The sequence below is a fragment of the Mauremys reevesii genome, linkage group 7 (genome assembly GCF_016161935.1).
Source record: "Mauremys reevesii isolate NIE-2019 linkage group 7, ASM1616193v1, whole genome shotgun sequence".
Taxonomy (NCBI): domain Eukaryota; kingdom Metazoa; phylum Chordata; order Testudines; family Geoemydidae; genus Mauremys; species Mauremys reevesii.
Window position 1 is genome coordinate 20,269,035 of NC_052629.1, and position 23,771 is coordinate 20,292,805.

Genomic DNA, 23,771 nt, shown 5'->3' on the forward strand with positions numbered 1-23,771 from the left:
CGGCCTTTCTTATGTTCTTATGTTCTTATGTTCTACCATTCGAGTGCAGCTTAGGATAGAACACTGGGAGGAAGATGCCATGGTTGATATGAAATTGGGAGACAATCTTTAGGAGGAAAGCCGGGTAAGGCCTTAGAGAACAGGAACTTAGAGAAACTACTAATACTACTAACTAATAATCTAACTGTATACAACTGATAGTGGGACACTGCTAAAGGCACTTGCAAAAGCAAGAGCGAGGGAAGTTCCAGCTAGCCATCATCGGCGGGTAAGAAGGAACTGAGGGGGGGTTGGGTCGGCAGGGCCCTATATTGGGTGCCATGGAGGCGCAACTCCAGGGGTCACCTACGGATACTGCTAGGGGAAAAATCTTCTGGCTGTCGTGCACGTAGCTCAGAATTGACATGAACAAGCACTCGAAGGAGTATCCTAGTGAAAGATTAGCAGTGACCATCACATGTGCCTGTTTAGTACTATACCCAGCAATTTCCAAAAGGCAGGAAGGGTTAAAAGCACTAGTCCTGAAGGAAAATAAAGCAGAAACCTCCAATGTTAAGATGGCTGCAAACAGATGGGATGTTCATTAATACAAAGGAGTCACTTGGCCACAGCTACAAAGAAAAGCTCTTGTCAGGTTCAAGTTAGGCTAATCCTTTTTTAATGCATTGACAGTTTTAATTGAACATGGACATTTCTTAATACAAGATGTATTTACTGTAATGTAAATAAACATCAAATTATAGGAGAACAGTTTTAGAATGGCAAACCAAGATCTGTACAATGATTAGTTTCACAATCTGTAAAATAGAACACTGATCACATTCTTGAAAACAATTACTGTTGTCATACATTCAAGAGATTTTACATACAGAGTATAAGCTGGTCTGTGACACATTTATCAGTAGAACATCCAGTTTATCAAACCTTTACAGTTAGATGCCTTTTTATAATTGCAAAAGAAGAACAAAAACATTGTGCCATTCTTGATGCTTTGAGGATGGGAGCCAGGATTTCTTGGCGTGACAACCAGTAGTGTCCACAGCAAGAGATTCAGCCCTACATGTACAGCACCAAGTGAGATAAAATGCCAAATACAAACCTTTGTGCAGTTATACGAAAGGGTAATGTTTATTATTAAAATATGCATAAATTACACATTCAACTTTGGCTGAGACCTTTAGCAATTTAACAGATGTCTGCATACAGGCTCCTCTCAAGACGTTTAACTTAAAGCATACAATACATAATTGGTTGAATAGCTTCACTTCTTCATTTGCAAATAGTCACAAGAGATTGGAAACTTCAGAGTCATGATTTACATTCTTCCGATCCATTATAATTTAAGTACCTAAACATAACTAAGTTTTAGAAGTATAAGTCCTTTAAGACATACAGGAGTGGATGTTTGCTTTGAGAGTGGGGTCTTTATAGCACATCTTTCAACTGCATCTGCTAGTTGACCCAAGATGATGTGCTGAAACAACATGTCTTCAGAAAGACAGAATGGTTTTATGAATGATTTCAATGCACTCTCTGATTTCATCCTCCTTGATCACAAGCGGGGGTGCCAGCCTGATGATGTCACCATGTGTGGGTTTGGCGAGAAGTCCATTATCACGAAGCCGCAGACACACTTTCCAGGCATCATAGTCTAAAGCCCAAAAAAATTAAAAAAATTATGCTACAGAATATTAAGTGTCACCATGTTAATCTGTAGTGTGTGGTACCAGACTGCAGCATCTTTGCTGTCTGGCAGTAATTAGATTACATATGCAATGTTCTTTATCTTAGGTGGCCAATCCATTTATGAGCTACTTCCCAGGTAAATGTTAGCCATGCACACATGGGACAGTGGCATATCCATATTTTGTCTCCAGCACAGGTTTTCTGCTATTCTGCTGCTGAGAACTTGACAAGGAAATCAGATACAGATACAAATTTATTCTGGACTACAGTAGCTAGATATAGAACAGACAGGGATGGCGCATCCAAAAGTTCTGTCCTCCACAGAACACATATCCCTTGCTCTGATGAGATTACTATCCATCTAGACCCTTCCCTCCTTCCCAATCACTGTAATTTTTAGGAGCCCAGATGCTAAAATCTAAATATAAACCAAGTGAAGAAAGAGAGAGGAGGTTACAATAAGGTGCATATGATATACTGTCATAAATAAACAGATCAGGGTTAAGGTCTCTTTTCCCTGGAAAGGGTTAACAAGCTCAGTAACCTGAGAAACACCTGACCAGAGGACCAATCAAGGAACAGGATAATTTCAAATCTCTGTGGAGGGAAGCCTTTGTCCGTGTTCTTTGTTTGCTCAGATCTCTCTTTGGATCTAAGAGAGGTCAGTCATGTCTCCAAGTTCTCCTGGAGTAGTTTCTACTATTTAATAGTAAGTATTAATTAGAAAGGCGGATTAGTCTTTTGAGTTGCTTTCTATATTTGCAATTGTGTGTTTGCTAAAGGAAATTCTTTATTCCTGTTTGCTGATATTGCTTTTACTGAGAAAGGGGGGAAGGGGGAATTCTCTCCAGAGATTGATAAGTTTAGACCCTGTGTATTGTTCCAGCTTGGTATCACAGAGACAGTGACTTTTCTTTTTATTCTTTAATAAATTCTTTTCTATTAAGGACTTGGTTGATCTTTCTTTGGGTGGATTCTCAGGGAAAGGGGAGGGGGAGGTATCCCTCTGTAGTTAAATCCCGGTGTCTCTCCTAGGAAAAGGGAGGGGGGAGGAAGCAGGGGAAAATGGTTTATTTCTCCTGGGTGTAAGAACTCCATGGATTTGGGGCTCTTGGAATCCCCTACGATTTTGGGGAAGGACTGTGTCTCAATCCACGTACCTGATTGAGTGGTGGCAGCTTTTACTAGATCTAAACTAGGATTTTAGTTTAGAGGGAAACCAGTGCAGGTCCCCATTTTAGAACCCAACAGCTCTAAGTGGGGGTGAGACCTATGACATATACCTAAATCAGTGCATAATGTCTTTAAACTACCAAGGTAACTGCAGCATCTCTCTGCAGCACTTTACCACAGAAAGCAACAGGACTAGAACCAGCAGAAAAAATGAATGAGAGTATATGAAAACACTACTCTGTATTCTGCACTTTCAGGTGAAACTCAAGGTGTTAGTCCCTGGAAACTGATCTCTTCCCCTCCCAATACCTCATTGTACTCATTTGTGACACTTTACCTCTTTATTCCAGGACTGACAACCTGGGAGTACAGCAGCAATGCATGCTAATAGTGTGCCTTCAACTCTAGAAGCTATTCCCTCTCTTTGTGTGGCTGGGATGGACTTTCAGGGCACAGTGCAAAAGACATCTCCATCTGTTCCATCCAGCTTTGTTTGGGCAATTAGCTGGGAGGGTATTTATTGACCGTGATAAAGATGTGTGATGTCTGTTGCCAGCACTGGTTTGATAGTTTAGCATTTGTTATATCTATGGGAATTTACAATGATTGATGTAACATAAACTAACCAGCTTTCTCTGCTTGAAATTACACGCACTAGAAAGGAAAAGTATCTCTTGTCAGAAACATGCAGTTGTTTGGACACACTGCCACTGGAGAGTAAGATGAGTTAGCCATGATTTGAAACCCAAGGTGCTGTAATTAACTCATCCTCCATTTCACGCAATATCTGCAAGTCAAGTTAAAAACCTGTCACTCGCTTTAGCTTTGCAACTGGTTGAGAGTTTTCTTACCTTTAGTTTGACGGATAACAATAGCATTTAGTAATCCTTTTCCTCTGACACAGGTCACAATGTCTGATGGAGTCTTCATGAGCTCACTCCTTAAAAGGTTGCCCATTGCTTCTGCATTTTCACTTAAGCTTTCTTCTTCAATCACCTAAAAAGAAGTTGAAGCTGAAGATAACCGAAGGGCTTTTTGGTTGTTTCAGTCTCTCTGCTAAGGTGGACTACACCATACTGGTATGTACAAACATGAAATATATTACCCAGTACAGCACTTAGTGTTGGGGTACAAAAAACGGTATCTGCTAGAAAAATCGTGGTGGAGGCTGACCATCCAAGCTGATTACTTGTACATAGGGGTCCTTAATACTTCACAGCAACAAGCTCTGAATTGCTCTGAATTTTTAATCCAAACTCAGCCTTCTTTTGCTTGTTACTTTCATGTGTTGTTTTTTTTAAACCACACACAAGCAGGACACTCTTCGAAGACACAATCTATTAATCCAAAAATTTGCCTGAATCTATATACTGGACAATACTTAAAAAAAAAAAAAAAAAGCTTCATGATTTACCGGGAAACTTACATTAAATAATTATGAAAGCATGGATTCCTTGACATGATATTGTAACAGCATCTGTTTTGAACTCTGACACCACAGATGTTTGAGTAAACAAACTATAGCAGACTCACATCCTTCTACACACTATAATAAAATGACAAAATTTAAAAGCTTTTTTATTAAAAAATGGCATAGGAGAATGTTATTTTATTAACTCCTTATAATGCCATTGAAATATTTGGTCTTCCACTAGACAAAGCTGATATGTAAAGTGTTATCATCCCCAACTTTTTTATACTGGACTATTTAAGAATTTTAAAACAGTAAAATTAATAGAAAGTGGAGGATACATTTCTAACAGTTATTTCAGAATGTGTTTTGTAACAGTCAATATATACAAATTATAGTATCTACCATCAGTTTTCCACTCCTATCTAAACATAAAATTCAGATGGACAGCACCACTAGAAATGTCATTTATTTAGTAAAATTTTGAAGTTGTTATTCTCCATTGTTTATACACATCAACTTTTGCTAAAGTGTATCATTTAAACATAAGCAATCAAAACAAATGTAATATTGTCCCTGGAACGTCAAAATCTTAGCTAGAACCTACATACCTCAAGTGCTGCCATAGCCACACGGCAGGCTAATGGATTTCCTCCATATGTAGATCCATGTTCACCTGGCTTAATGGTCAGCATAATATCATCATCACACAGTACTGCTGATACCTAAAAATTGGGAAGGTCCACCAATTCACATGCATATATGTAATGATCAAAATAACTTTACTCTTAGACCAGACTTTCTTCAGTACCTATGAATTGGTAGTTTTCAGTCTGCACAGTTTGTTACAAATATCCACATTCCTGCACAGATTCCACATCCACAGATCTAAATAGAAGGAAAGGCTGTTTCTAAGCTAACTAAGTTTGGAAGGATTAGATTTATATCAGTAAAACATTGATTTTACCATGCATACACAAACTGATGAAACAGTATTTTAAGTGATAACAGAAATATACAGATAGGCAAAGAAAGAAGAACTCAGCTTGAGAACTCAGAGTTTAATTTAGGGATATTTACTTTGCATATTTTGACATAATGTTGGTAATTTGTGTTTTAATAGTTCTAAAGCTTTAACTTTATGAATGTCAACTGTCATTAAATAATTGTCTAATTCCCCCACTGTCTGATCCTCCCATAATTCCCTGCAACTGTGAAAATTTAAAAATAAAAAGATAAAAAACTGAAAAAAGCTTAAAAAAAAATAGAAAACAAATTCTGCCAAGCCTAAATATAAACCACTTAACTACATAGGTACTGTATAATGTCTTAGTAGATATGAGAAGCATTTTGCATTGTTTAGCATTTTGGGGGGGGGGATTTTAATATTCAGTATTCTGATTAACAGCTCAGATAGAGCTCCAGGCAGCAGTAATGCTTAATTACTGGTTGTAGCTTTCCTACTCAGCAGGAATTTCATTACGTCAGAGCCATTTAAGCCAGTTCACATGAGCATTCTGGACAACTGAAACAAGATGAAGACTAATGCTCACTCAGAAACAAATCTTTAACAGAAGCCATTTTAATGTGTGCATGAAAATTTTCTTCAGCTTTCAAAGTTAATCCAGCTCAGCACAGAAACAGCAATGAAATAGCTCTATGAGAACTGGAGCATAGAATGATGGGTACTCTAACACAGAGAGGAATCCTGCCCTTAACATTTTGATAGTTACAGTTGTTCCCGCTTGTTAGGATAACATTCAACGAGACACAAGCGACATACTGCAGTACTTTGAATGTCAGAACCACAATACCTTAAATCACCACCATAAGAACTAGGATAGTTCATACCGTTTATACTAATTTGGAAGTCAATCCTCCAAAGAACAAGTCTCGGTGGTTGGCTTGGAAGATGATAACAAATGGTCCTGCTCTTTCGGCAGGCATACCATTAGTCCAATCATTAATATATAGTGCTTACTATACTAACAGTTGGACAAGCTACTAACAAATTGTGTATTTCATGAATTTCACCTGTATTTCTAGCAAGTTAGGGTATCTGGTTCAGAGTACCTCATAATTCTGGAAGCAATTATTCCTATATGTACATACATCACCTTCCCCAAGAATGCCACACATCAGATCAATTTTACATTTAATTTGTGACAATATAGTCTCTCCAATATGAGCGGTTAGTTTAAACTGAAACAGTGTTTTGCTACTTACAGGATATAAGCCACCAGAAAGGGCCTTTCCAAGGAGCACCAGGTCAGGTCTCACATTTTCATGGTCAACAGCCAGCATTTTCCCAGTTCTAGCTAAGCCAGTCTGTATTTCATCAGCAATAAACAGAACCTTTGCAAAAATTCAACAATGGATGACAGTTTACTCAGATATCGAATAAAGATTTAGACATACTGATCTTTCAGAAAGTTAACATACAACATAGCAAAGTCACCCCTAGTACCTGAAATACCTGCCAACTAACCTACACTGAGCGCTCTTCTTTTTCCGCCGCAAAACTCCTGAAAACCCATTGTTTCCATGACACACAGACTGTAATGACTGCTCGACTTACTATACGGTAATTTTTACATTAAGACTTCTTTGGGGCAGACAAGAATTCTATTTTGCATTTAGCACATTCCACATTATTTTATATAGAACTTCAGGTGTTATAGCAGTATAACAAGGGGTCATATTTTCCCTCATCATTGGCCTCACTGTACTCCCACTGAAGTCAATTCAGTGACTGCAGTGGGAGCAGAAGCAGGTTACTGCTGAGCACTTTTGACAACCCTAGGTAGTAAGTCTATTGGTCTTGTAATAAAATAAATTACAAACACTACAATCTTAAATTACTTTATCCTAAGATGCAACCTATAGTCACGTTGCCACATGGAAAACACCCATGGTGGAGGAGGAAGATGACGACAGCCTAAGGAGAGAGAAGCATCGACTATGTCTGGAGAAGGAGATAATTGTGGGAAAGATAATTGCAGGAAAGTCTAATTGCTGCTATTATATTTGTCCTCACTTTAAAAAGAGAGGGATTATGAAGCAAATACTCCACTATGAAGAGGATGCACTGTTTGGATTTTTGTACAAAATAGTTGAATAGGGAGAACATAAGACAATCACTGTCAGGCAAAAGACACTAACAGAGGCATGTGGGATATTAATGTTAATTAAGTGCTTTATAGGGACCTAAAGTAGTACTAGCTACATATTAATTTTTTGACCATTCTCTTAGGAGCTTCCGGAGGAAACCAGAATTCCATGTGCATCCTGATCACAAATGATCTTATCTGGATGGCAGGATCTGCAATGGCAGCAGTTGTCTCACTGACTCAATTAACTGAGGAGATAAACAGACAATTCCACTAATTTGAGAGAGTGACACTAGTGATTAGCCTGGCCCATTGTGTTTATATGGAATGCAGATCTGGGGTTGGACGCAGCCATGAGTAGCTTGCCCTAGTGCCAGTGAACTGTGTCAGTTGCATTGCATGGAGAATTAGGAGGTATGCCTCTGGCACCAAGAGACTGAACACAGCTTTTGGCTAGCTAGCATTATTCCTCAACAGCAGCTATATTTCTCTAGGCACAGAATTAATTAAAAAAGGGACAAACTCAAATGCTTTACACTTCCATTTCATCTTGACTACTGTTAATACCATGACACACTTGATTTCACCCAGACACATCATGTTAGATCTAGCCCGCAAATTCGATTCCCATCACTGTGAAATTTAAGAAGTTAATAATTAGATAACACACTACTGAGAAACAAAAGAACTAAGTATTAACTACTGCTGCTCCAAAATACTGTAATGGCTTGTCATGAAGGATCTGAAAAATGCACTGTAGTTAGTCTCATTTATACTGGAAGAAAACAAATGGTTTAACAATACATCAAGGCCTCAACATTGCCTTGCAGGCCAAGATTCTGGTAATTACTCAACTTTGGCAGGATGCATCTTAAATTATTTAGCTAAAATGAATTACTTACATTGTGTATTGTGCAGAGCTCTCGCACTCCTGTTAGATAACCTTCATCAGGGACAACCACACCTGCTTCACCTTGAATTGGTTCAACCATGAAAGCTGCTACATTTGGATCCTGAAGTGCACGCTATGAAGGACGTGTGGATTGGAAGGAGGAAAAAAAATCCATTTACTGAAGTTTAGTCATGGAAATAGATGACTCCCTGTAACAGAACCTAAATCTAACCCCAAATTTTTACCTTAGATAAGCACGTTGGGTCACATTAACAATGTATTTTAACATTTATTGGCATGAAGGACTAAAGGCTAGATTTCAATCATCATGTACCTTGAAAAATTAGTCTGTTTGCATGCATAAGAGATTAGAAGCCTTAAAAGAGGTTGGGCACCCAGACAAGGAGCTTATCAAATCAGTTAAATGTATTAACTTGGTTAACCTCTTGTGAGAACTCTTGAGAGAGAAAAGCAATTGAACAATAGTAGCTCCTGGATCTCCTCTCAAGAATGTAGCCATTCAAGTGCAGCTTTATCATTCCATAGCAGGGTCTGCAGACATGTCAACACACATTCAACCTTAAAAGTTTGAGGAAATTCAGAGACTAAGCATTCATAGAGGGGTTTTGCTACAGCTTTCTCAATAAACTTTCCGCCATAAAGGTAGAGACAAGGTTAGAACTGGCAAGATTTGTCAGCATTAAGAGAAGTTTTCTTAAGCAAAGACCCAAAAATTGCCAGTATGAGATGCTGGCTCCTCAGCCACCCAGAAAGAGACAGTCAGAGCCTCCCTTTAATAACACAACCAATGTATGTTTATTATCAGACAGAATAAGTATGGGTCTAAGTTACAGGCCACATCTCAAAGCACCTCCAGAACCTAAATGAAGTTGACTGAAACCAGATAAATACAGAGCTTCCACCATGAAGGTTGATAGTCGGATCCAATTTTGAATAATCTTATCCTCAAAGCAACTAAAAATACTGAAAAACCTTTGTTTCTGTAAGAATTAAGCGTGTAGTCTCAATAGAGTTAAGAAACAACCATCTTTACCACATCAATCTCCACCTCCTCTCCAAATCACTGGCATCCTTGTTGGCACAGAGACTGAACTAACCTCTCACCCCATAAGAGTTGTCTCCAGATCATGGCTAAAGTATATGAGAAAGGCAGATGGTAGAGCTTGCACTCCCACTGAGCTTTACTTATGCTATGGCTAAGTGGAAGCCTTCAGTCTCCGAGGCTACTAATCCAGCATCCTATTAGCACTAAGATGCACTTATTTATTTGGGCTAACAACAAGCCTGGCCAGTAGCTTGATGGGAAACCTCCCAAGAAAACCCGGAATGTTGCAGGAAGTGGTGTTAGCACTTCAGTTAGGTAAGTAAAACACCACCCCAGCATGGTTTTAGGGGACACTGTGCTATTGGAAGTGACTTACATTCAAATGTCAGGCCTAATCATTTGGCCATTGAAAAGCCGTTTGTCAGAAAAGTAGGTCAGGGAATTGGGACTAATATCAAAGTTTTAGTTTTTGTATTTATTCTGCCTATCCAAATTCCTTCTGCTGTTCAAGATATACATGGTATTCTTCACTCATCTCCTGAGCACTTTACTATTGTGCAATCTACTGCAAGTAGTATAATTCTCCCTTTGGGTTCTAAAATGAAAACTGCAAAAAAACTAAACAAGTACAAAAAGTTATATTTTGTAGTCATAAACATTTGTTCCAAGGGTAAATCATGTTCACTTTCTTTGCATCAGTATTTACACTACAAGGAGAGATTAAGAATGATATTTTAGAGGAAGTTATTGTGAAATACCTCAAGAGCTGGAAGGTCATTGTACGGAATTACTTCAAAACCTGGCATAAATGGTCCAAACCCATCATAACTAGTTGGATCTGTAGAGCTAGAGATAGCAGACATTGTTCTGCCCCAGAAGTTCCCAGCTAGAAGGAGGGGAAAAAATAGATATTGAATACTTGTAAAGGCATTCAACTGTAGCACTTAGCAAACAGAATTATTGTATGTTTTCAGCTATGAGATGGTTAGAATCTTGTAAAGCACCAGTCAGTATTGGTGATGGGGCAGCAACCAGAGTTCAAGCTGGTTGATTTTTATTTTTTTAATGAGTTATTTAATATCTCAGGCCCTTTGCTAATTTATGAGTTTACAAACACACTAAGACTATTTGTCTCCCCATTGCTATATGAAAGGCACCAGAAACAAAAACAAAAAAAAGCCCGATGCCACATCACCCACCAACACCACAAGAGAAAATAGACTATTCAGGAGAAAAATTATTATGCTGCAAGTCCTAGCAAGTGAACAAAAACTGGAAAAGGTTAAAAACATGTTATTAATCTGAGCTGTTACACAGTAACTAGCAGATAAAATATTCAGAAAGAAGACCAGCTTTTAAGTGGATGGTATCCTTTAACATGGCTGCCAGTAAGAGACCAGAGTTAAACTGACTAAATTGACTATAAACAGAAGTGAAATATTAGTACAGTTTCACTGCCCAAGTTAAGAGGAACAGGTATTCAGTAACACAGGTAAAGAATTAAGATATGGGGCCAAGTTCTTCAGTCTTATTGTGCCAGGACAGATAAAGTAAATATTAATCCATTTTTTTAAATCAGATTTTTGTATTATTCTTTTAAAAATAAACCTGTTTAAATCTATAGTAAGGCCTAAACTTACTAGAATCTATTCGTTTCACATATTATATAAGAAATGCTGAATTAATGAGCCCTTAAATTTTAATGAGTTAAAGGGTGCTGCTTTTTAAATTATATACAGAATTGGGGGGGGGGGGGAATATCATTTAACTTTTGAGGCTAACTCAAGCTTTATAAATGCCACATATTGCATTAAGTATACTAACATCACTCTTTACAAAAGGAGCAAACGCTGGCATTTACATTTTTACAAACGTAAGCACTTTACATTTTCTATTGTGCAGAACAGCTTTTACCATAATTACTTGTGGTTTCAATTTACCTAAGCAGGACAGACAGAATATTTTCCTCACCTGTGCTAGTTCTTTCAAAAGTTAAGAAACCAACTGGGAGCTGAAAAAGCAAGAAAGCTTGATTTCCTCTTCCAATTTTTAAATCAAAATCAGGTGGGAAAGGATGAGATCTACTAATTCTAAGAACTCAAAAGACATGGGACAAGATTTACAAAGGTAATTAGGCACTTCAGTGCCTAACCTCGTGGGATTTTCAAAAAGTGCAGAAGCAGGTAAGGAACCTAACTCCCATTAATGTCAATGGGAGTTAGGTACCTAACCTGTTTAGCCCAGGGTGACCAGAAACAATCTGTCAATTCACTAACTATGTATAATGCCTCTTTGGTTTAATAAAACAGTTTTAAAAACAAAATGTTTTTATAAACCTATTTTTCCTATGTACCCAGCACATTTAAGTAGTTTTATTTAACGAATTAAAAAAATGCTGGCGTTATACATTAGCTGAATTCTAATTTCCGTTCCATGCAGCTTGACACAAATCCTGCATTGAAAAAAAAAAATCACTTTGTAAATAATAAGTGCTTCATTCACAATTTTCTAATGTAGCCCCTGCTTGTAAAAATTAATAATCAGAATGTACGTTAAAATATATAATTGCTTTTAAAAGTGTATAGATATAACATATCCTTCTGGTTTGCAAAGAGTATATCAGATTGCAAATCAACATGTTTTCACGGTTATACCAACAAATGAGATTGAACCTTTCTTTACGAAAATAAATAGAAAGTATAAATGAGAAACAAGATTAAAATAGATTATTTAAATCAAGGTTTCCTCCTTGCTGACTTAAATCATAATTAAAAAAAAAATCAGTGACAAAAATTAATCCAATTAATGCCAATTGGCTGGTGCAAAGGGGCCATAAAAATCAGTGGATCTAGCCAGCTGAGGATCATGGGGGAAATCCCCAGGTGCTGTAGAACTCATAAAGCCAGTTCTAGACAGCCTTCCTTCTGGTCCCCAACATAAGGGGCATGGCCAGAACCACCCCTGCACTGCAGCAATACCCAACTGCTGAAGACCCCATGGATGTTACTATAGTGAGCCACACATACGTGATCTGTAACTTTGGTTACTACAACTCACTCATCTAGGATCAAAGCACCACACAACAAAATAAGTTTGAATTGGTACAACATGCCACAATTTGACTACTTAACATCACTCACCCTAGTACTGCTCTCAGGTCCCCTATCCAGTACAAAATCCACCTTAAATAGTCTGCTATGGTGTTCAAAACCCTCAACAGGACTTGCCCTAGCTAGCTGGACATTGCCTCTGCAATCCCTCCACAAAACATACCTCTCACAAAGAGAGGGATTATTTCTATTTTAGATCATTTGCAGGTGCTGAGATATTACAGTGATGGGGAACTATATAAGTATAATATGTCCCTCATGATGGGAAGGTACTTGTTAAACTGCACTATTTAAATACTGTAAGTTAAAAATATATGAAAAAAAACCAATTGTTTACATCCTCCACGCCCTCTGGCATCTGTCTCTTCAGAGGACAATGTATTACTCAACTCCAGACTTTAAACAGCATTTATAAACTTACTTGCATTCAATTAGGCTACAAAAGCATAACTACTGATTAGGGCTAGGCGAATAACAGATTTTTCGGTTCACTGGCAATTCTGAAAAAATAAAAAATAAATGTTTGTTTTGGGTCAAATAAAATGTTTCCTTCAACCAAAATAAAATGTTTTGTTTAGATTTCAAATATTTTAATGATATTTGCGGGGGGGAGGGTGTTAAATAAAATTAAAGGAAATTCTAAAATGGACAGTTGTTTACAAAACATCAGAACAAAATGTTTTGATTTTTACTGGATTTTTTTAATGTTTTTCAACTGAAACAATTTGATGAAATTGACATAGCCTTGCAAAATGTTTGTGCCACTGAATCTGCATTTTTCACCAAAGAAGTTGTGCAAAAAATTTCACCGATCTCTACTAATGATTCAAAGGTTTATGGTTTAAGCACTATGTGCGCCGAGTGCCAGAAGTAGTCTTGTCAGCTGCAGTAGTAGAAATCCATTTTAAAAACGAAATGATAAAAGATAAATATCTAACAAAATCACTGCCTGACATTTTAATAGTGTTTTAAAACAGTGTTCTGTGACCAAAGGGAGCCAAATTTCAGTAATATTAGCTATACAGAAATTAGATTTTTTTTCTAAGCTATGTATGCACTTTTCTCAATCAATCACAAGTAACTTGTCCCTGTTCTGCTTATAGAATGTATTATGCATTAGAAGGTAACATCAGGAAACTCCAGCTCTCAGTATTAACTCAAGGTTCCTGTTAAATTCACTACATAATCAAGACTACAATGCAGCTTTATCGCAGAAATGGCAACTCCTGCCACATCTGGTATGAAAGCCTTATATAGAAGTGGGATCATCCCAACTGCTGAGATTACTATGCTGTCATACAGAAATCTGGGTTTAGCAGCCATTTCAGAAGCCTCTAACTTGCTGGAAGCTGCATGAAAGTGACAGGTAGGCTTTGGAGAGGGTGAGGGCAGCAAATATGGTTTGCACTTTAACACATCAGCAGTGGTATCCAGGGGTTGTGATGCAGCCTCATAAGAGGCTGACTGCCTCCCAGTGAAAACTGCTACCAACCATGCAGCTGATTTTAGAAAAGTAATTTAAAAGGTGTTAAAAAAAAATGCTTTAATTTTATTATAGACATACACTGAAATGTATCTTCCATAATATGGAAAGAAAAACTGAAGACTTTCTACCTTCCAGGACCTGAGTTCATAGTTCTTTTGCCCCTGCAACAGATGACATCACATCACATCACAAGCATCTAATAACAAAACAGGGAACTATATTCATTGTCTTATTGATACATGCAGTATCAACTTTTGCCACAAAAACCGTATTCTGAACTCTGAATGGAAGGCAAGGAAGAATTAATTTTCAACTCCTGCTTTTAAAAAAATACTTCTATTAAGACAATATATGTTATCTATATTACATTAATCTTTTAAAAATAGATAGATTTAAGATAGTAAAGCTTAATCTATTTCACAACAACCTACAACTGACCCATGTCAGAGGGTAGATGGTCGTCTGAAGGGGTCAAGAGCACAGCATACCTCTGACGGGTGCCATAAGGGGGAATAAGTATCAGAGGGGTAGCAGTGTTAGTCTGTATCCACAAAAACAATGAGGAGTCTAGTTGGGAGTGGACAACATTCACCCTGACTAAACTGGCCTTCAACATTGGTTCTCCACTTGTAAGGTAACTTCCTTCTCTTCATGTGCCAATATATATATTTATGCCCGTATCTGTAATTTTCATTCCATGCATCTGAAGAAGTGGGTTTTTTACCCACAAAAGCTTACCCCCAAATAAATCTGTTAGTCTTTAAGATGCCACCAGACTCCTCGTTGTTTTTATAAGGGGGAATAAGGCAACTCAGGTTCACTTGGGACTTATTAACTCATTGAGTAACTGGGAGGCAGTTAATTCAGAGGGAAGCACCTAGGCATGATAAAAGGAAATCTACACCTACTGCAGGGAGCTAGGAGAACAGACGCTCCTAGGAGAGGAACAGTTCCCAGAGTGCAGGAAGAGAAACCTCCTATAGAGAAGGCTTCTTGGGGGGCAAAAGGTGAGAGGGGCTCACCAGCAACGAGATAATGCTCCTGGATGGAAGAGTTTCCAGAAAAGGACTATGAATGTTAGATCTCAGAGAAAGCTGGCTCCCATGAACCATTTCACGAGGCAACAGCAGAAGCCCCAGTTTAAAGGAATTATATTCTGTCTTTGAGGTTCAGTTGCTGTGGGGAACCTTGACCCAAGAAGAGAGACCCTTCCCAGCTTGCATCAAGAAGCCCCTGACTCCAGAAGAGGGTTCTGGGTGAAAAAGGCCTTGCAGGTAAGGGACCTTTGAACATAACTGGGATGGACAGACTATGATTGATTTAGCCCCTCCTCCCTCCAGCTGAAGATGCTGAGGAGGAGGCCTATTCATGTAATGTTCTGCCTTTGAGGCAGACCCCTGAAGGGCGCTGTCCAATATACAAGCTTCAGTGGACAAATTAAAACCTTCACTTGGGAAAACTGAGGCAGAGACGTAACAGCAGCACTGCACTGGGCTGCCAGGGGCATTCGGGGTAAAGGCCGCCATTAAAACCCAATTCAGTGAAAGAGAGAGATTGGGACATTAAAAATACTGTGACGTAATTATCATACCCTAGAAGACAACAGTGTTTTAGCCTATGCTTGGGGTTCTATAATGATGGGGAAATCTTCTCTTCTCCCCCAAAGAACAAGCTCTTATGATGTTAATTTCACATACCTGCAAAAATAATCTTTGCTTTGTATTTTGGAATTCCCTTCACGGTATATGCCCATTTGCGAGCCAGTTTACAGGCAGTTTCTCCAGCTTCCACACCTAAAATAAAGAGCCACATATGTGCAATTTGCCCACTTGTAATTTTTGGTCCTTTACAAGAGTAACTCTTATACTTGTAAGGGGTAAAACAGAGACGGGAGGAGAATACTTTACCTGTGTTCATTGGAAGAACTTTGCTGTAGTTGAACATTTTGGTGATATACTCTTCATATTCACCAAGTACATCATTGTAGAATGCCCTAGAGGTAAGGGTCAGTTTCTCAGCTTGAGATTTCAGAGATTCCACAATCTTTGGATGACAGTGACCTTGATTGACAGCACTGTATGCACTCAAGAAATCAAAATATTTTCTGCCTTCTACATCCCACATATAAATACCTAGAAAAGTTTAGGTTAGATGAGTACATGAGAAAAATGAGGCCACGGGTAAATAATAACAGTACAAGCTACAGTTACAAAACAAAATGACCGGGGGGTCTGGTATATATGGTATTCTGGCAAATCCTTAAAATATGAATGCATGGGGGGGGGGGGGAGAAAAGTGTCAGCCATACGAGCTCCTTGACTGGTAGTCAATATCTTCACAGGCCACAGACTATGGGTGTCAGACTATTGCAGCACATAACCAATGCCCCAAGCAGCACTCAAAGGCAGAAGCACTTCCATAGTGGAGCTGTTGCTCCATGAAGCTAGATAGGATCACACGAATACTCATTTCTACTCATATCCCTCATTCCCCCATGTTGGAGTCCTGGAACGATAGAGAGGATTAACCTTGGAAGAGGAGTTAAATATAAGAATAGTGATAGTCTTGATAATGGGATCCTGCAATTTTTCCATAAGAACTGGAGGCTGACAGTTTTCAAGTGACCTATCAAAATCTGTTAGGCATGGGTAAGCAAACTGACCACCACATAAACTTAGTGGAACAACAGTTAAAGTGAAGAAATTATACTTTTGAACCTGTGAATCAGACAAATCAATATAGGAAGACCTTGAAACAAGGTTAAAGAGATGGAGAACTTTAAAATAATAGTGCAGTTGATTTCACAAATGGGACCAGTATACAAACACTATCATATGGATCTAACATGCTTCATCATATTCACTGTTAAATTGAAACAGTGTGCATTGATAAGATAACTGAAGGTAAGAAGTTGCTGCAAGTTCTGTTTTTTAAAGGTGAAGAAAAATGTCCATGCAACATCTCCCCAGAAGTTTTTGCTCTTAAACACACCACAACCCAATTAAAAACATCCCCCTTTCAAACACAAATTGATTGTTGTTTCTACATACATATCTTTGGGTACGTCTACACTACCCGCCAGATTGGTGGGTAGCGATTGATCTGTCGGGGATCGATTTATCGCATGTAGTGTAGACGTGATAAATCGATCCCCGATTGCTCTCCTGTCGACTGCTGAACTCCAGCAGTGCGAGAGGTGGAAGCAAAGTCGACAAGGCAGCCGCGGCCATCAATCCAGCGCTGCGAGGACATAAAGTAATTTTAATTCGATCTAGGATACGTCGACTTCAGCTACACTATTCTCGTAGCTGAAGTTGCCTATCTTAGATCGATTCCCCCCCACACCCTCCAGTGTAGACCAGGCCTATGACACAGAACCACTTCAAACGATTTTAAGAATTATGGGAGCCATAGAGAACAGCTGAGTGATTCGGTCATCATACGTGCCAAGTGACACTTGATCAACCAAGGGTACGTATAAGACATTGATTTTTTTGTTTTAAATTACAAGTGAGCTGACAATATTCGTTCTATTTCTCTATGGTGTTTAAGTACAGTGACTTTATTTACTGGAGTTGATTTGTATAGTTTCCTGATTCAGTAACATATTTTGTTTCAATATTATACACTCAAAGCACTCATGGTAAGAGAAAAGAGACTCATGTCCATACAACAGTTATGATGATCTGTGATTAGCCGCAGGTACTCTAAGATATTATAAATCCACCCCCACCCTAGGGTTTTCTTATGATTTTTCACTCCCAGCACTGGGACAGACTAAAGGGCTGTGATCTTCCAGCAGCTTTTCCTTAGCTGCTCGCTGTACCTTACCCAACTGGGAAATTGCTCTCTCCTCCCCTTTCTCGGCTGGGGTGGGGGGTAAGGGGGGTCATTAGCATTTTCACTGACACTCAAGTCTTTAGTAGGATTCCACAAGTGCATCAGGAACAACATTTTGCAAAAGTGGGACCAGGATTGAGGTATCCTCTGTCACCCCTCTCATTATCCCCAAGAGGTCAGTGGTGTGACTGCTCCCCTCCGGGAGATCAATTACACAGTTCCCTCTTAAAACCTGAGCCATTGGTTGGATGCCTGGCTGTACAGAAGCTGACCCACTGTTTCTGTCCTGGGCAACCCCTCCACACCCATGTAATCAGTGAAGAGACATTCTTGTACACCTACTAATTCTTTTTCAGCTTCCCCCTCTGGGCCCCCGTCTAAGGCACACACCTCTGCGCTCTAGAGTGGGGTCTATCCCCTGTTCAGCTGTAAAGAGCTCACAGATAACAGCCTGAATAGTTCTTTCTCTGGCAGGCACTACAACCCCTCCCTTCCTGAGTTGGGTTTGCCTCAAGCTACAGAGTCAATGGAACCCTCACCCACCACAGTGGTTTCTACGATTCCATCACCCACCTCTGGGCGTCCCTCTAGGACACATCTCCCTATGCACCCTAGAGCGAGGTCTGTCCCTTGCTTACCTGCAACCTGCTGGCAGCCTGCAACCTGGACAGTTTCCTCACTGACAGGCAACACGCTCTCCTCCTCAGCCTCCCTCCCCCCAGGAGATGCTACCATTAGCTACTTGGCAGGAGCTGGCCTCAACTACACCCTGTAGAGAGATTAAAGAGACATTCCCCCAGCATTTCCTGAGACTTCACCCTTTCCCTCTAGGGTTCCAGCATAAAATTTCTCCTCGACAGCCCAAGCTACACGGAAGAAATCATTCCCCCAGTAACAAAGCAATTGGGTTATCATTTACCACTGCCACAAACAATACAGCTCCCAAATCCTCAGTTTCGATGTGCACTTTAGCCAAAGGCATGAGGATTTTGTAACCTCCCACTAATAAAAGCTCTGCCATCTGTCCTGGCAATAAGTCACTTTTCTGTACAACATTCCTTCTAACCACAGAAATTTCTGCCCCTGTCTCTTCCCCGCCAAGGTATTCCTTGCCATGAATCGTGACAGGCTTTCTGCTTCATGCCCGGCTGGGCAGAGGCTACTTTTAAAAACCCTGCATGATGAGTAGCCATTGCCTGACGTGCCTCTGTGCTCAGGGTAGCAGCATTTCCATGAATATCTAGCTGCCTGTTCTCTCCTAGTACAGGACATTTATTCCTCAGGTGCTAACTGGAATTACACTGATAGCACCTTCTGGGCTCCTCTGTTTTTACAGGAGATTTGGGACGAGGACTAGAGGAATGGATTTGGGGAGATAAGGGTCCAGCCTCCGATCCACCCTCCTTCTTCCCAGGAGGGAAATGGGAACCCTGCTTCCCATTACGTTTAAACCCCTGTCTGTGGTTTGTTTGCAATAGATGCTTGAATTTGCTCAAATGATCAGCTTAGGTAGCCAGTTCTTCTACCCTTTTCCATTTTTTTGTCCCACAAACACTGCTTTACATCATCTTTACATATACTCAGGAGAACAAGGTCACACATTCCTTCAAAGCTTGTAACACCTTTTTCCCCTTACCCACTTTTCCATCAAATCTTTCATGTGGTTTACATATGCCACATTACTCATCCCAGCACCCCTCTTAAGGCTTCAAAATTTTATTCTGTTTCAGGTGTAATCTGAAACAGTTTCAAAACCATTTCCTCGAATTGGCCATAATCTGAAGCATCTCTAATTGGCATCTTATTGAATAGCTTTACCAGAGCTTTACCCGTCAACTTTGCAACCAAAGTGGGCATCTTTTGGTCCTCAGGAATCTGGTGAAATACACACAGCCTCTCAAAGGTGAAGAAATATTCAGCAATGTCTCATCTCGCTGTATGCGGGACACAACTGTTCCCATTTGTGGATTTTTTGAGAGATGGGACTCACTGGAGCGTGGGTGTTCTGGTTCTGCTTCTCTATCACGTCTGGTTGGTGCTCCTCTCTCTTTTTCCTCCAGGGCTAATTTCTGGATCTTCATTTCTTTGCCAGCCTCTATCTGGTGCAAAGCTTTTTGCTTAGCCTCCTCTGCTTTCATGGCTCTTCGGTGTGCAGCTTCTTGTCCAACGTTCCTGCTTCCATTTCTTTATCTGTAATTGTTTCAATTTCAAGAGTCTTTTGTGTTCTTTTTCTCTCTTCCGCCTGCAATCTGCACAGCTCCAGTTTCTTACTAGTTTCACTTTCACTCATTTTGCTGTTTTTCTGTCCCTATTTCCCTTACCAAAAAAAGAAAACAACAAACTGGTAACCTCCTTTGACTGATCTCTAGCCACCACACTTAAAAATCACCACCAGTGTATGAAGAAGTGCAACTCTCACTCAAGAGCAACAAGCTGCGCAAATGATCCGGCCGACTACACCACTGTGACGGGTTCCCCCGGGGCACCACCTGGAACTGGAGTACCACTTAACCCTCTGACTCACCAGCTTGGCCTCCCCCACACACTCTGCTGCTGTGAGAAGCTGCAAAGCCCTCCAAGCTTGCACTTTCACCAGCATTTACACACCCAGCTGCAGTTACGTGCAGGCTCTCTAACCACCAGCCTCCCAGCATGGGACCCCAGGGCAGTACCATCCTGCCCTGGTCAAATCTGGCTAATATATGGGTTTAATACCTGGTCCGCCTCTCCCTCAATGTGAAGAGGACCATGCACACTTGTGGTAACCAAGCTGAGATTTTCCCCAGACACTTTAGTCAAACACCTATTGGTTTGGATTAAAACATAAAATAAGTTTATTAACTACAAAAAAATAGATTAAGTGATAGCAGCAGATCAAAGCAGATTACCTAATAAACAAAAAAGGCAAACTGATCTTAACATACTAGATAGGTAGGATATAAATTAGCAAATTCTCACCCTGAGTGATAAACAGACTGGCAGATTCTTGAGACACAAGCTGACTTTGCTTTGCAGCTTGGGTTTCCCAGGTTTTCATACACAGGCTAGAAATCCCTTTAGCCTGAGACCATCACTTCCCCCAGTTCAGTCTTTGTTCCTCGGGTGTTTCCAGGTGTATTGTTGTAGTTGTAGGGAAAGTGAGGTACCATCATGATGTCATTTCCCCCTTTTATATCTTCTTCCCACTTGCTGGAGAGCTCTTTTGCTGTGACCTGGGTCAAATAGTCCCCACTGTGTAGTGCTACCTCTGAGAAGTTTCTATTGTACGCAGTTCCTGGGGTAATCCTTGTGCTTGTGTGCATTTCCTCAATTAGCCATTAACACTGTTTGGCCTTTTTACTGTTGTACCTGAAAGGCTGCTTATGGGTGTTTTCAATCTCACAACACAACACATACATAGCCTAACTTCACATATGATGATAGCACATACAATCCAACGAGATACTAATGTCTAGCAGATCAAGACTTTTAGAATGATACCTCACAAGGCACACTTTGTACAAAACATATCCTAATTATAGGAGAGTGGAGAATAAGGGGGGGCCAGGGTGTCTCATATACCATTACATATTTTTGCTAGAGAAAGGAGTAGGAAAACTGTTTAAAGTTCAGGAAACAGATGCAAGGAAACAAGCTCATCTTCAGCAAAAGAAATTCCTTACGTGACAAGAATAAATGAGTCTTTCAAATAAGTTACATTCTAACTTAACTAAAGATGAGGCATTCTTCCAATGAATGCTTTTAAAAAAGACTGAAGGATGCGATTTTTCAAAAGCACAAACTTCACACAGTCAATGGGACTTTTCTCCTAAATCAGTTAAATGCTTCTGAAAATCCCACCCTAAATACCAGCTTTGCAGTGCCAAACCAACTGCCATTGTCAGTTGGTTTAGATTTCATAGCAAGACTCAGTCTAGATATTAAGCAATTATAATGGGGACTGAAATAAGCAATCACATGTAAAACTTTTTGGACAATCAAGGTTTAGATCCTCAGCTTGAATCAAATCAAATAGTTGTTTTATTAGAAGTCATTAGTTACATAATCCCTCATTAGCACCAGAGGGTTTGTCTACACAACACTTAGTTTGCAGCAAGCTGGGGTATAAATCTACCCCACGCTAACCTTCAGTGCACTAAGTGTCCATGTGGATCCTGTTGTACACACTAAGAATTCCATAGTATGGTACGATCTATTTTAGGGTGAAGTGGCAGGGAACACATGTACAATTAGTGCATGGCAGGCTAGTGCTTGGTAGATTTACACCCCAGCTTTCTGCAAACTAAGTGTTTGCTTGTGTAGACAAACCCTAGGTTTCATTAGCTGTCTCAGATGCAACCAAATTATGTGCCAATCTTCAAGTTTTTAAAATCCTGAACATTCCCTAAGAAGTTTTGAAGCATCATACTTTCTTGTGCAGCATAAAGGCAAATCAAGATACAGTACCTCTTCCTTTTTCTAGAGCAACAGGTAGGGGATGATAGTTGTGTGCACCATATTTAGCTTCACGTTCAAATATGTACTCAGAGGATTGCTGTCCCTCGATGTTTTTTTTAGTTGCAACTGATGTCGAAGCACTCACTGAAGCATGAACACCACGACGCAGAACAGCAAAGGTTTGTGAGTGGGCTAGTTTGGAAAACATTTTTGACGTCACGTATGTTGTTACAGACCTGAAAAGAGAAAATTGACACTTAGAACTAACATACTCTACTTGTGGAGGAAATCCTTGCAGGGATTCAAGTGCCTATTCCACCAGGATTATAGAATTTATAACTCTTTTGCAATTTAACTAAGTAAGTTTATACTAGATACCAAGGAATGTAGTACCCACATCAAATCTCTGACAAAACAAGTTTCTTGCTTTCATTTACTATATTTCAGTGGTCTATAGAAAGTTAACATCTATGATTAAGTTCTTGTCTAGGCACAAAAGCTGCAACTACCCTTTCAATGTACTCTTGCAGCAACCTGGACCTAAACTCTGGAGCATGGGACCCAGATTTCTGTGCCATTGCAAAGCAGCTGACTAGAAATTCCGTGGCAGCTTCAGAGAAATTATGAATTGTTTTATTTTCATGTTCATGAAAAAGCAATAATCAGCACCATTTCAATTACAGTAGTATTTTTATTGTATTAATAAATTGAATTTAGTAAGATAAAAATACAATATAAATAAGTGACAAACAATTACATATAAAAATCAATAATTTTTACTTCTATAATTCAGCAGCTGAGGCAAATTTGTATACTTTAAAAACATTAACACAAGATCAGAAATTAAATAAAACTATCCAGAAGTATGCAAAACTTGTGCCCAGTTCTGACCCAAAGCTTAGAGGACAGTACTATCAAGTTTGACAGGAACAGCAAAGAATCCTGTGGCACCTTATAGACTAACAGACGTTTTGCAGCATGAGCTTTCGTGGGTGAATACCCACTTCCATCCGAAGAAGTGGGTATTCACCCACGAAAGCTCATGCTGCAAAACGTCTGTTAGTCTATAAGGTGCCACAGGATTCTTTGCTGCTTCTACAGAACCAGACTAACACGGCTACCCCTCTGAAGTTTGACAGGGGCAAGACAGTTCTACACAAAGTTTAGGTAAGCCTGAGTTTTGGAAGTGAAATTTGTGCCTCCATATAAATTGCCCTGTACTTTCATCATGTGCAGTTTGTCTGTCTGTAAATAAAGGACATAGATTTTTTTAAATCACATCACATAAGAAGTGCAAATGGAACCCTTTGCTTCATTTAGAGGACAAAAATCAGTTGCTAAGATGAAAAGCAGACTCATGGAAGGACTTCACTACAGAAATTCTGATATAGTTACTTGAATAATTAACTATTGAATAGATGCAGCTGGATATGAATGTTTGTCTTACATTCTTATAACTCCCCAGTAAACCCATGACTTCAGATATCTTGTCTCTAATTGTGCAATAGAGAAGCCCATCTAAACTCAAGTCATTTCCTAAACTCAAAAGTCAGAGATAAG

At 39.5% G+C, this 23,771-nt stretch overlaps 1 protein-coding gene across 1 annotated transcript in view; it reads right to left on the reverse strand.

Annotated features, from left to right (window-relative positions):
* Nucleotides 1-641: 641 nt before the first annotated feature.
* The window catches only part of OAT (ornithine aminotransferase), a 28,813-nt gene continuing 5,683 nt past the window's right edge, over nt 642-23,771 (reverse strand). Inside the window, exons 2-10 of the mRNA XM_039480923.1 lie at nt 22,221-22,447; nt 15,842-16,066; nt 15,632-15,727; nt 10,097-10,224; nt 8,283-8,405; nt 6,497-6,625; nt 4,882-4,995; nt 3,711-3,855; nt 642-1,651 (exon numbers count right to left, since the gene is read on the reverse strand). Of these exons, the coding sequence (XP_039336857.1) occupies nt 1,491-1,651; nt 3,711-3,855; nt 4,882-4,995; nt 6,497-6,625; nt 8,283-8,405; nt 10,097-10,224; nt 15,632-15,727; nt 15,842-16,066; nt 22,221-22,419 (1,320 nt within the window). The 5' untranslated portion in view covers nt 22,420-22,447 and the 3' untranslated portion in view covers nt 642-1,490. The remainder of the gene's footprint in view (nt 1,652-3,710; nt 3,856-4,881; nt 4,996-6,496; nt 6,626-8,282; nt 8,406-10,096; nt 10,225-15,631; nt 15,728-15,841; nt 16,067-22,220; nt 22,448-23,771) is intronic.